This window comes from Artemia franciscana, chromosome 3 (genome assembly GCF_032884065.1).
Source record: "Artemia franciscana chromosome 3, ASM3288406v1, whole genome shotgun sequence".
Classification (NCBI taxonomy): domain Eukaryota; kingdom Metazoa; phylum Arthropoda; class Branchiopoda; order Anostraca; family Artemiidae; genus Artemia; species Artemia franciscana.
The window spans coordinates 48,018,407-48,031,808 of NC_088865.1; the positions used below are offsets into that span (position 1 = coordinate 48,018,407).

Consider the following 13,402-nt stretch of genomic DNA (forward strand, 5'->3'; position numbering starts at 1 on the left):
AAAAGCTTTTTCAGCTGGAAGTAAGGAACAGCAATAAAACTTAAAACAAACAGAAATTATTACCCATATGAGGGGCTCACCTCCTTCTAATACCTCGCTCTTTACGCTAAAGTATTTTAAGTAATTTCAACTACTTATTCTACGGCTTTTGTGATTCAGGGGGTCATTCTTAATGAATTGGGATAAAATTTAAGCTTTAGTGTAAAGAGCGAGGTACTGACGATGGGGCGAATCCCCTCATATCTATCTATATATATAAAAATAAGTTGTCTGTCTTTGTGTCTGTCTGTGGATCAGGTGACGTCATGTTTCTGTGTTGACTGACGTCATGAAATTAGTTGTCGTCATTTTTGCTTTGACGGTGACGTCATTAAAGATATTTAAGACATATATGTTCACGTAGAAATCTATTAATGTTTAAGTTTAAAATGACTGATGAACTTACAATGGCAAAAGCCGAAGAAGATGCTCAAAGAGTCTATGCCAAAAAACTTGCTGCTGATAGAGAAAGTCAGAAAAGAAAGCATGCCGAGGAATCAAAAGAACAGCAAGGAAAGTCAAAACATATCAAAACTGAAAATGATAGCGATGATGATTGGGTTTGGGATTTTGACTTGGATAAGGTCATCAATGCCTACCAGATTTTAGTTAAAAAAACAAAGGTTCGGCGATATGTATTTCATAGTGAAGCCTGTCAGTCGACGGCCAACCTACCATCTTCAAAGATACCACGATAGGAAGACTCTACACCGTTCACCCCAATCAACATGAATGCTTCATTCTACGCCTGCTTTTGGTGAATGTACCCGGTCCGACATCCTTTGAGTATTTGAGAACTGTAAACGGTACTATACATGACACTTACCGTAGTGCATGCCAAGCTCTGAATTTATTGGAGAATGAACAACACTGGGATAACTGCATCAATGACGCGTGCGAAACGTCAACCCCAAGTCAAATTCGTGCATTGTTTGGCATCATTTTAACAACTTGCTCTCCATCAGCTCCTACAGAGTTATGGGAAAAATATAAGTCAAAAATGTCCGAAGATATACTCCATCGAAAACAGTTAGAGACGTCAGATATGACTTTTGATTCTACATCAGAAATTTATAACTACACTTTAGTTATTATAGAAGATTTGTGCGAACGTATGGCAAACAAACCTCTTCAGGATTTGGGAATGCCTTCACCTAACCGTATCGCTGCTGTTTCGACATGTGTAGAATTGGATCGTGAACAAAGTTACAGTACGAGTGATCTATTGTCGTATGTACAAAATAACATTACAAGTTAACGTCGGAACAAAAAGACATTTATGATACGATAGACTCAATTTCAGGACGTATACAACTACCTGCTGATTTCTGTAATTTAGTGATGTCCAAAAATGAATTGATTGAAAAAGTATTTCCAAATATTCTAAAAAATTATAAAAATAATAAATGGCTAAGTGAAAGAGCAATTCTCGCACCCAAAAATATAGACGTCCACGAAATCAACAATATTGTTTTGACCAAGATTCGAGACCAGGCAGTCCTTTACAAGTCAGTCGACACAGTTTTGGAACCAAATGAAGCAGTTAATTATCCATCTGAATTTTTAAATTCCATAGATCTTTCAGGGTTTCCACCACACGTGCTACAACTAAAAATAGGCGTACCAATAATACTTCTAAGAAATATCAACCCACCAAAGATTTGCAATGGCACGCGACTTGCCGTAAAAAAAACAATGGAAAACCTAATGGAGGCCACAATCTTGACAGGGCCTTTTGAGGGTGAGGCTGTTCTTATTCCTCGCATTCCCATGATTCCAACGGATCTGCCTTTTCAATTTAAAAGATTGCAATTCCCAATTCGATTAGCATTTGCAATCACCATTAACAAAGCTCAAGGTCAATCATTAGAAAAATGTGGTATAGATCTTAATACTGATTGTTTTTCCCATGGACAATTGTACGCTGCATGTTCGAGGGTCGGTAAACCTTAAAATCTATTTATATACAGCGACAATTGGACAGCGAAGAATGTTGTATATTCGCAAGTTTTACGCAGTTAATTTGTATTGTATCTATCTATCTATATAAAAACGAGTTGTGTGTATGCATGTTTGTTTGTTTGTAAAAAGAGCGTTTGCATATGACGTCATTATTAGTACATACGGCTTTGTATATGCACAGACAATGGGAAAGTCAAGAATGTTGTATATTCGCAATTTTTACGTAGTTTAACTCCTGCAGACAAAATGAATGCTTGCCTGAAAAAATTCTAATTTATGGCCACACGTAAAAATATTAAAATTAACTACAAATATGCGTGTTCGATTACAAAACGATGACTCTGGTCAATCATTTTCAGATCAATTGCTGGCAATTGGAAGCGGAAAGCTCTCAGTAGTGGGAAAGCCAAGAATGTTGTATATTCGCAATTTTTACGTAGTTTGAAAAACATATATAAATCTATCTATATTCACAGGTGGGACACAGGGACACAACTACAATGGCGCGTAACTAATATGGCGCGTAACGACTTACGCACGCAGGGGGGCTTGGGGGCGCGAAGCGCCCCACCAACTAGGTGTTGGGGTGGCGCGAAGCGCCACCCCAACAGCTAGTATGTAATAAAAACATGAGAATACAAAAGTTCTTTACGTAAGCTAATTTATAAGTTACGTAAATCTTTTACCAATAAAAAGATTCGTAAAAAATTAAAAGTTCTAGTTGCCTTTTTAATTAACCAAAAAATCGGGGGGCAACTAGGTTTCGTCCCCCGCTCTTTTTTTCTCAAAATCATTCGATCAAAATTATGAGAAAGTTATTAAGCCAAAAAATATACAAATTTTGTTTTGATTATTCCTCTGCGGAGAGCCAAAATCAAAACATGCATTGATTCAAAAACGTTCAGAAATTAAATAAAAAAAACAAGTTTTTTTAACTGAAAGTAAGGAGCGACATTAAAACTTAAAACGCACAGAAATTACTTCGTATATGAAAGAGGCTGCTTCCTCATCAACGCCCCGCTCTTTACGCTAAAGTTTTTTACTTTTTTAAAAAGAAGAATTGAGAGAAAGAGTCAAACTTTAGTGTAAAGAGCGGGGCGTTGATGAGGAAGCAGCCTCTTTCATATACGAAGTAATTTCTGTGCGTTTTAAGTTTTAATGTCGCTCCTTACTTTCAGTTAAAAAAAAACTTTTTTTTTATTTAATTGCTAATAAGAGCAGACTCTTCAAAAAAAGTTTTGGGGCTAGTATTTTCAAATACCTGGCTGCTTAAAGCATCAAGGAGGCACACTCGTGCCTCTATAAAGAGGCGACACACGACAATGTTAAGCGATCTTCGGTTCCAGTGGTCTCAGAGGGATGGGGAGGGATGCATTTCGTAGCCCGAGCTCCAACTAAGAAACCTGCAAAATTTCATCCCCCTCCAACGTTTCCTTCATGTGGAAAATCTGGCCGAAAGTTTCGACCCGTCAACCCCAGCCCCCCTTTAACGTTGTCCGATCGGGCTGAAATTCACAAGTTAAGGTCCCCTAGGGCCCAGGAGCTTATCCGCGAAATTTCAGCTCGATCCGATAACTCCTTCCCTGTTTTCCAGAAACCACGCATTAGCTACTTAATTAACGCATTTCTCTCCATAAGAGCCCATGTTAATTTGAAATTTTTAAAAGTTATTGAGAAGTTATATTTACACACATGCAAGTGATTAGCTCAGTCGGTAGAGCGTGGGACTTTTAATCCTCTGGTCAAGGGTTCAAGTCCCTTACGGGCGGTTTTTTTTTCACAACATCAAAAAAATTTTGCTAACACCTAGACAGCTTATCATTTGAGAGATAACAGAATATTAGCTTCTTATGAGCCTCTTCTAATTCCTGCCTCTTCTAATTCCTGTACGTTTTAAGGTTCGACTTTGGGACGCAGCCTCTTTAACTCTTTAAGAAAACGAAGTTTTTTTCATATTATAATCAAAAGAAACAGAAGCAAAATTAGAATTCAGAGCTTTGGTGATATCATCTTTACTCTGTCGTAGGCGTTTCTCTTAATTCTGATGAGTTCTACCTACATAGTATTTGCCACAGTCACATTGTATTTGATAGACTCCTCTTTGGTGAGAAGTTTTATCTTTACCAGAATTTAGGAAACTTGTGATTTTAAGATTATTGGTAAAGACAATATACAGATTATTTTGTGCAAAGACTTTTTTAAGATTCGTAGTGATTTTTGGGATGTAAGAGAGGTAAATAATGTTTCAGGTCTTATGGTGATTCTCACATGGTAAACTGCGATTGATTTTACGGGAGTGGCTTTTCAGCCTACAGATAATTGTATTATTAATAAATAAAATGGAATAGAATACTCCTTTTCGAAAAAGAATGCCTCTGATAAAGTTTAGTTCTGCTGTGATGTAGGAATAAGAACAAACGTTTAGGGCACGATCAATGAGAGAGATTACAACAGCTCTTTTAACTTATGGGAGGGTGGTTTGATTTAAAATACAAAATCTATTTTTTGTTATGGTTTTCTGTAAATAGTAAAATTGAATTTATTTATGCTAAGAATAATTACCACACCTACGAATGATATTTGATTTGAAATTTGAATTTCTTAGGTAAACTGTAAATTTCTATCACATGTATTAAGGTGATCTAAAAAAAAAACAAGTTCATTTTCCCCATAATTCCAAAGTGAAATTACGACATCCATGTAACGTCCCCAAAAGACATGCCAGTAAACTGGAGCGCGCTCACCGGTAAACTATTAATTTGCTTGTAAAAAGAATTACGGAATTGGAAATACATTGAAAACTAACAAAGATCATTAAGACCTCGCAAACTGCTCCAGCTGCTAAAACTTCTATTAAATGACAATTTTCGTTTGTTTTATTTTCTAATAATTGCTCAGATACTGCTACGTCAATATTTGTTGTATATAAGAACAATGTAAGATTTCCAATGTTTACGAAAAGAATTCTTATTGTTCTTCTTATTTTTGATGTTTGAGATGGAAAGGCAGTACGGTCTTGGTCACGATTTATGTTTTATTAATTTTTTTCCCCCAGAGACACTTCATATGAAAGAAGTCATCGCATAAACTTCAAGGAGGCTCATTCGACTGGAAATGGAGAGTCCTTGCGCCCTATTTAAGGGTCAAAAGTGATTGAAGGGGAAAAGCCCCCTCACACCCATTTTTCCACAAGCATAACTGATGAAAATTTTGTGGTAGTCATTTTGTTAAAAATAGTTCAAAGATCATATAACAAAATCTCCAAGGTCGACACAACCCCAGGACCCGAGGGCAGGCGTTGTAAGCTATGCCCTGGGGGCAAATATGGTTCTTAAAGAAGAAATGCTCGTATAAACCTCAGAGAGGGCTCATTTGATTTTAATTTTGAAGTTTTAGTTTACCTTTTCAGAGTTAAAAGTAACCAGAGGGCAACTACCCCCTCCTCTACGCCCTGTTTTCCCCAAATACATTTAAAAAAATTCTGAGATAGCCATTTCGTTAAAAATATTTTGAAGATCATACAAAAAATCTCCAGTGTTGAAAAAACCCCACAGGACCCGGGGCAGGCGTTTTAAGTTATGCCCTGAGGGCAAATATGGTTCTTATGGAAGGGATGCCCGTATAAACTGCCGAGAGGGCTCATTTGATTAGATATTAAAAATTCTAGCTCATTTTTTTTTCAGAGTCAGAAGAGATTGGATGGTACAGAAGAAGAGATTAGATGATCACAAACCCTTTAAATGAACCAAAACCTTCGGAGAAAGGACTCACTGGGTATATTTAATAGATAATCAGCAATAAGTATTGAAGGCACACCCATTTTTTCCCAAACACACCTGATGAAAATTTTGAGGTAGCCATTTTGTTAAAAATAGTTGAAAGATCATATAACAAAAACTCCAGGGTCGACACAGTCCCCAGGGCCAGAGGGCAGGCGTTGTAAGCTATGTCCTGGGGGCAAATATGGTTCTTAAAGAAGGCATGCTCGTATAAACTTAAGAGAGGGCTCATTTGATTTGAAGTTAAAATTTTTAGTTAACCTTTTCAGAGTTAAAAGTAACCAGAGGGCAACTATCCTCCTCCTCTACACCCTGTTAAATCGACAACTTTACACTGATGATGATGAAGAGGACAAAAAGGATACTTTGCTCTTATTAGTCTGAAAATCTGATGATGGTTTTTCAACTTTCTTATGAACCGTACTCCTTGTAAAGATTTATTTGGCAATGCCAGATGTACGATAACGGATAAAAAGAAAATATATAGGCTTATAATTGGGCTTAGCTTATTCTGAATCAAACCTACACAATCACTGTCCGGTTACCTAGTCACTCAGACCCAAATACCCGGGAAAACTTATAAACTTTCGGTCTAAAAATACATTTTTTTTTTCGTATTTGTGACCTTCTCTCTATGGAGATCCTCTTAGGCTCAAGGCTACGTGAATCTTATATCTAGTTCCCCGAAGATTTTACTTTGTAAGGAGGCAAAGGAAGCAAGGTAAAAAAACAGTCCTTTAATATTGGACAAACTGTTAGGGCAAATTTTACAACACCCCTACATATACAGGTATGATTCAATGCTAGCTAGATTCAAATTCCATTTTCACTTTTTCACTTCAACAAGAAATTAATTGTGTAGGTTTAAACTTACAATTAATTGTATAGAGTTAAATGTTAGGAAGGAGGTATTGATGAACTGCTAATCCAAGTGGGTACCAGTCTTGTCAGAAACCAAGTGGAATTTTCGTTTTCATTGTCGTCAGATCCTTTATTTCCATTAGAATCTTCCTTTTCATCATCATAGGCATCCCCAATGATGTCTTCACTTCTAACTCCAAAGATGTCGTCAGTATATCAACGTCTTTGCCATGTTACCGAAAACGTTATTGACGACACCATTGTCACCGTTGACATTATTTAGTGTCCTCAATACTCCACAAGCCAATAAACTCCCACACGATTCCCCTTCCCTCGTACTTCCTCAATTCATTCGTCATGACAAGTGGTCTTCATGGTGAATTACCAATGCTATGTTGTCTCCATGCTTCACTGTTCCTAGACGAGCTGTCAAGTGATTAAATTGTGCATAGAATGGTTTTCGTCTCAGTTAAAATTACCAGGATCGAATTTCGATTCGGTTTACTTACTTGTACTTTGCTGTTTAGACCTGTCTCTGTTTTAAATTATATGTGAACTTTGTTTCGCTGGAACCAAACTTTACTGGATTTAATCTTTATTCAGCGTGGGTGGAATTTTGTGGGGTTGGTGTCTGCAAGTTTTGGACTTTACAGTTTGAGTTCTAGACGGTAAGTTTTCCAAGTCTCTCTAGCCTTTGTGATATAGAATCCAGTGGCCAGTGTTTACCCCTTCCCCCTCCTAGTAAAATAAACTCCGCAGAAAATACCCCCTTCGGTTGGTTGGTCTCCAATGACTTTCGACTTAAAAAAAAAAACACTAGAACTCTCAGTTTGTGATTTTAAATAAAGCCTTAAAATAAACACAAGAAACATTTTTGTGCAATAAGAAAGCCGGTGTCACCTTACAGCATCTTTGTGGATATTGAAAAAAAATTCTCTACGGAAAAATCTTGCCAGAAAATTTGATCACCAATAAAAACTTTCGTCTGGAAAATTCCCCATAACATTCTTCTATATATAAAAATTGTACATCCAAAGAGGAAAAATGACAAATAAAAAGAATGCTGTAGAAGAGTTCAGGGTAAATCTTCTCAAAAATTTTCTCCCCACTGAAAATCCCCCCATGGACAAGAACTCGCCGCGAAATAGTCCGTGTGTTTCTTAAAAGCAAATACTATTTGTAATCAATGGAAAAATTACAAAACTTACACGGCACTTGAAATTCTACAATCGGATTACTCTGATGGTTTTGTATTTAGGGAGGGAGGAAGATACCTCAAAGAATGCATTTTAAAGCAAAATATCCGAGCTATTAGTTCTTTTTAAGAATTAGTTCTAAGGAAGTGACGAGGGTAGAGTGGAGTTAGAAATCGTTTATAATCCCCAGGGGCTTCCGTTCTTTTTTTAACAGTCAAAAATAATTGGAGGGGTATTTTCGTGACGTATTTTACAAAGGAGAGTATTTCCAAGGGGTAATTTACAGGTAATAGGGGGGGGGGGGTAAACGCCCCCCCCCCTATAGAATCCCTATCATGAAGCACAAAATTAAGTATTGTTAGAAAACATGGCTCCTTAAGCGAAAAAACAAGCTTTTTCAACTGAAAGTAAGGAGCAGCATCATAACTTGTAGAAAGGACAGATGTTATTTCTTATATGAGGGGCGATGATTGCCCCCTTCTCCATACCTCGCAGTTCATGCTAAGGTTTGTTAGTGCTTTTGAAATAGATTCTTATTGTGCTACTTAGACGGCCCTTGTGTTTCAGGAGTCTGATTAAAAAATTGGGATAAAAAGCCAAACTTTAGTGTGAAGATCAAGATATTGAGGAGGGGGTGACCTACCACCCTACTCGTAATAAATTCTTTTTGCTGAATTTTTAATGTTGCTCCCAACTTTCAGTTTAATTTTTTTCATTTCTGACTGTTTTTTAATAATGTCGAGATATTCAGCTCCCCCTCCATGGAAAATTCCCTTCCTCACGGATAATCCTCCATGTAAATTTCCTTCAACTTAAAATACCCCCTCAAGCCAGGAAAATTCCCCCAGACAATTCCAGTCTCGTTGAAAATTACCCAAGGAAAATTTGTTCCTGAAAATTCCAACAGAAAAAATTCTTCCTATCACACTTTCATCTGAAAAAGACTTTAGTTTCTAAATTAATTATTGCCCCCCCCCCTCGCAAAATATTCCTAGAGTCATAGAATCTATGATTACATATCATGCCAGAAATCTCCACGCCGTGGAAAATTTTTCTCCAGAAATCACCCCAACCCCAGTGGAAAGTTGCTTACACAGAAAATACCCCAACTGAGATTTTCTCCCGTAGACCCCCCTCCGCATGGAAAGACCCTCTAAACAATCCCAACCCAGTAAAAATTCCCAAAATCAGTCACCATTAACATCTTCAAATGAAAAATTAAGTCCCCAAAGAGAAACTAAGACAAATAAAAAGGATTTTGTATTGGAGTCCTGGCAAAAACTCCCAGTGCAAAATTTCTCCTAGGAAATTCACCCCTTGGAAACTTCCCTCCCCTCGGAAAATTCTTCTCGAAACCTCTACGTCAGTGTTCTCCAATATGCTAAATCTGATGGCGTGACTTTCATTAAAATTTATCCACTTTTTGAGGGTGTTTACCTTTTTTTGAAAATCAAGCAAAACCTTCTCAGGTTCGTAGCTATATAGGGAATATTGAGCTATAGAATCCATGATTATATATCATGCCAGAAATCTCCACGCCGTGGAAAATTTTCTCCAGAAATCACCCCAACCCCAGTGGAAAGTTGCTTACACAGAAAACACACCAACTGAGATTTTCTCCCGTAGACCCCCCTCCGCATGGAAAGACCCTCTAAACAATCCCAACCCAGTAAAAATTCCCAAAATCAATCACGATTAACATCTTCAAATGAAAAATTAAGTCCCCAAAGAGAAACTAAGACAAATAAAAAGGATTTTGTATTGGAGTCCTGGCAAAAACTCCCAGTGCAAAATTTCTCCTAGGATATTCACCCCTTGGAAACTTCCCTCCCCTCTGAAAATTCTTCTCGGAACCTCTATGTCAGTGTTCTCCAATATGCTAAATCTGATGGCGTGACTTTCATTAAAATTTTTCGACTTTTTGAGGGTATTTACCTTTTTTTGAAAATCAAGCAAAACCTTCTCAGGTTCGTAGCTTTTGATGGGTAACACTAAACTAAACTAATCTTACATGTTTGGAATCAGCTTAATAAAACAAACTCTTTTGACGTATCTATTGATACCAAATTCCTTTTTTAGAGTTTGGTTAGTAGTAAGCCGAGTCGCTCCTTACTGCAGTTTCTTACCACGAACTTTTTTTTTTTAAGTCTCTTGTATTGTCAAGTCATACACTTCCCTTAAGAAAATTGAAAAGAAAAATCTATACTGGCCCTATGAAGTCTACCTGAAATATTAACGAAGGCCAATTCTCTATTTAGTGGGTCGCATCCAGAGGTTAAACCTTTCAAAAATCACCATTAGCAAAGATTATGGTTTTGTAGTTTTGTTGCAAATATAAGTTGGTAGAAACAATAGAAAGAGCAAGACCTTGAAACATTTCCTTTAATTGAAACAATCGTGTGCAGCACCACATGCCCGAGTGCTTTCTCAAATGAACTTTTATTTGCCTAGAATATGGCCGTAACACTAACTATTTGATATTTTTTCCACAATAAAACAAACTGTAAGATATTATTTAGGGATCTAAAGACATCGAAGACGTTCTTTATTTTTCGAAAACAGCACAACAAAATGCTGTGATTTTGATGGGATGTGTGCTGTGAAATAGCACAAAAATGCTATGATTTGTGAAATGTGTGAACATTTCCTTTAATTGAAGCAATCGTTTGCAGCACCACATGCCCGAGTGCTTTCTCAAATGAACTTTTATTTGCCTAGAATATGGCCGTAACACTAACTATTTGATATTTTTTTCACAATAAAACAAACTGTAAGATATTATTTAGGGATCTAAAGACTTCGAAGACGTTCTTTATTTTTCGAAAACAGCACAACAAAATGCTGTGATTTTGATGGGATGTGTGTTGTGAAATAGCACAAAAATGCTATGATTTGTGAAATGTGTGAACATTTCCTTTAATTGAAGCAATCGTGTGCAGCACCACATGCCCGAGTGCTTTCTCAAATGAACTTTTATTTGCCTAGAATATGGCCGTAACACTAACTATTTGATATTTTTTCCACAATAAAACAAACTGTAAGATATTATTTAGGGATCTAAAGACATCGAAGACGTTCTTTATTTTTCGAAAACAGCACAACAAAATGCTGTGATTTTGATGGGATGTGTGCTGTGAAATAGCACAAAAATGCTATGATTTGTGAAATGTGTGAACATTTCCTTTAATTGAAGCAATCGTGTGCAGCACCACATGCCCGAGTGCTTTCTCAAATGAACTTTTATTTGCCTAGAATATGGCCGTAACACTAACTATTTGATATCTTTTTCACAATAAAACAAACTGTAAGATATTATTTAAGGATCTAAAGACATCGAAGACGTTCTTTATTTTTCGAAAACAGCACAACAAAATGCTGTGATTTTGATGGGATGTGTGCTGTGAAATAGCACAAAAATGCTATGATTTGTGAAATGTGTGAACATTTCCTTTATTTGAAGCAATCGTGTGCAGCACCACATGCCCGAGTGCTTTCTCAAATGAACTTTTATTTGCCTAGAATATGGCCGTAACACTAACTATTTGATATTTGTTCCACAATAAAACAAACTGTAAGATATTATTCAGGGATCTAAAGACATCGAAGACGTTCCTTATTTTTTGAAAACAGCACAACAAAATGCTGTGATTTTGATGGGATGTGTGCTGTGAAATAGCACAAAAATGCTATGATTTGTGAAATGTGTGAACATTTCCTTTAATTGAAGCAATCGTGTGCAGCACCACATGCCCGAGTGCTTTCTCAAATGAACTTTTATTTGCCTAGAATATGGCCGTAACACTAACTATTTGATATCTTTTTCACAATAAAACAAACTGTAAGATGTTATTTAGTGATCTAAAGACATCAAAGACTTTCTTTATTTTTCGAAAACAGCACAACAAAATGCTGTGATTTTGATGGGATGTGTGCTGTGAAATAGCACAAAAATGCTATGATTTGTGAAATGTGTGAACATTTCCTTTAATTGAAGCAATCGTGTGCAGCACCACATGCCCGAGTGCTTTCTCAAATGAACTTTTATTTGCCTAGAATATGGCCGTAACACTAACTATTTGATATTTTTTTCACAATAAAACAAACTGTAAGATGTTATTTAGTGATCTAAAGACATCAAAGACGTTCTTTATTTTTTGAAAAAAACACAACAAAATTGCTGTGATTAAATTGTCCGGTTCGATATTTCCAAGTTCCATCGCAGAGCTTGATCCACCTGCTTTTCTCTATTAATTCGTCTCTTAAATATAAAAATGGTACAGTTATTTTGGCAATAAGGGTTGTCTTACCAAATATTCTTAGTTAAAGGATACGGCATTAGACTTTACAGTCCTTACCGGCGGTGCTGATCTCCGTTTCTTGGCCCTTCAGCCAGGAAGTGCAATGGGGGGTTGGGGGCCAACCAACCCCCTAGATACTACCCTCTAGATACTATCCTAGAATCTAGATAAGTGTAAAATATTCTCTAGGTTCTAAATTCCATCTCCAAATTCATGTAACAATTTACCTCTTTTAATTGGTCTTCCACCCTTTTTCTTTCATCTAATATTGTCTTCCTCTCTTCGAGCAGCTCCTGTCTCACCCTCTCTTCCCCCTTAGCTTCAGCATCAGATACTTTGCTTTTATAATCTCTCTCAATTTCATGTAGTTTCCACTCAAAGTCCTCCAGAAGCTGAGTCTCTCGACTTGCATTCATGTTGATTTTTGCTTCGAGCTCTAACTTTTCTTCGAATGCTTCTTCTAGTGCCTGAAAAAATGAATTAGAAACTCTTATCACCTCAGCAATTAAGCCGGAAACACTAAGCACCAGAGCTAATTAGCACCTTAAACATGTTATTATTATTATTTTATTACCCGTAAAAATCAAACAAAAGAGACGAAGTACATTAAAATACAAGAAAAGAAATACGGGAAAAATATGCAAGAGAAATATAATAAAAAACAAGTTTTAGAAACAATATAATACTCACTAGCACAAAAAGACTGATCAAATAACAGTTAATACACATTGAGTTGTACTCGAGGAAGATTTCAAACTACGGATGGCTTTGAACATTATTAAATAAAAATAAAAACAAGTTTTTCTTTAATTGCAAGTAAGGAGCGACATTAAAACTTAAAACGAACAGAAATTGTTCCATATATGAAAGGAGTTGTCTCCTCCTCAACGCCTTACTCTTTACGCTAAAACTTGACTCTTTGACATAACTCTACTTCAAAAAAAAAAAAAACTTTAGCATAAAGAGCGAGGCGTTGAGGAGGGGACAACCCCTTTTATACACGGAACAATTTCGGTTCGTTTTAAGTTTTAATGTCGTTCCTTACTTGCAGTTAAAAAAAAAACTTTTTTTTAAATTTAATTTCTGGAAATTTTTGAATTAATGCATGTTTTGATTTTGGCTCACCGCACATGAATAATTAAAACGAAATTTTCACAATAATTTTTTTTGCTAAATAGCTTTCTTATAGTTTTGATCAGACGATTTTAATAAGACAAAGGGTTGGGGGAGGAGGTTTAGGTGCCCTCCAATTGTTGATTACTTAAAA

The 13,402-nt window shown here is 36.4% G+C and overlaps 1 protein-coding gene across 6 annotated transcripts in view; it reads right to left on the reverse strand.

Annotated features, from left to right (window-relative positions):
• LOC136025346 (kinectin-like) overlaps nucleotides 1–13,402 on the reverse strand; it is a 159,654-nt gene that overhangs the window by 71,558 nt on the left and 74,694 nt on the right. For all 6 annotated transcript variants that reach the window (XR_010617076.1, XM_065701273.1, XM_065701272.1 and 3 more), the window contains exon 4: nucleotides 12,363–12,602. Coding sequence is in view for 5 of the 6 variants with exons in the window: in XM_065701273.1 (XP_065557345.1) it covers nucleotides 12,363–12,602 (240 nt within the window). In the remaining variant the exon portion in view is untranslated. The remainder of the gene's footprint in view (nucleotides 1–12,362; nucleotides 12,603–13,402) is intronic.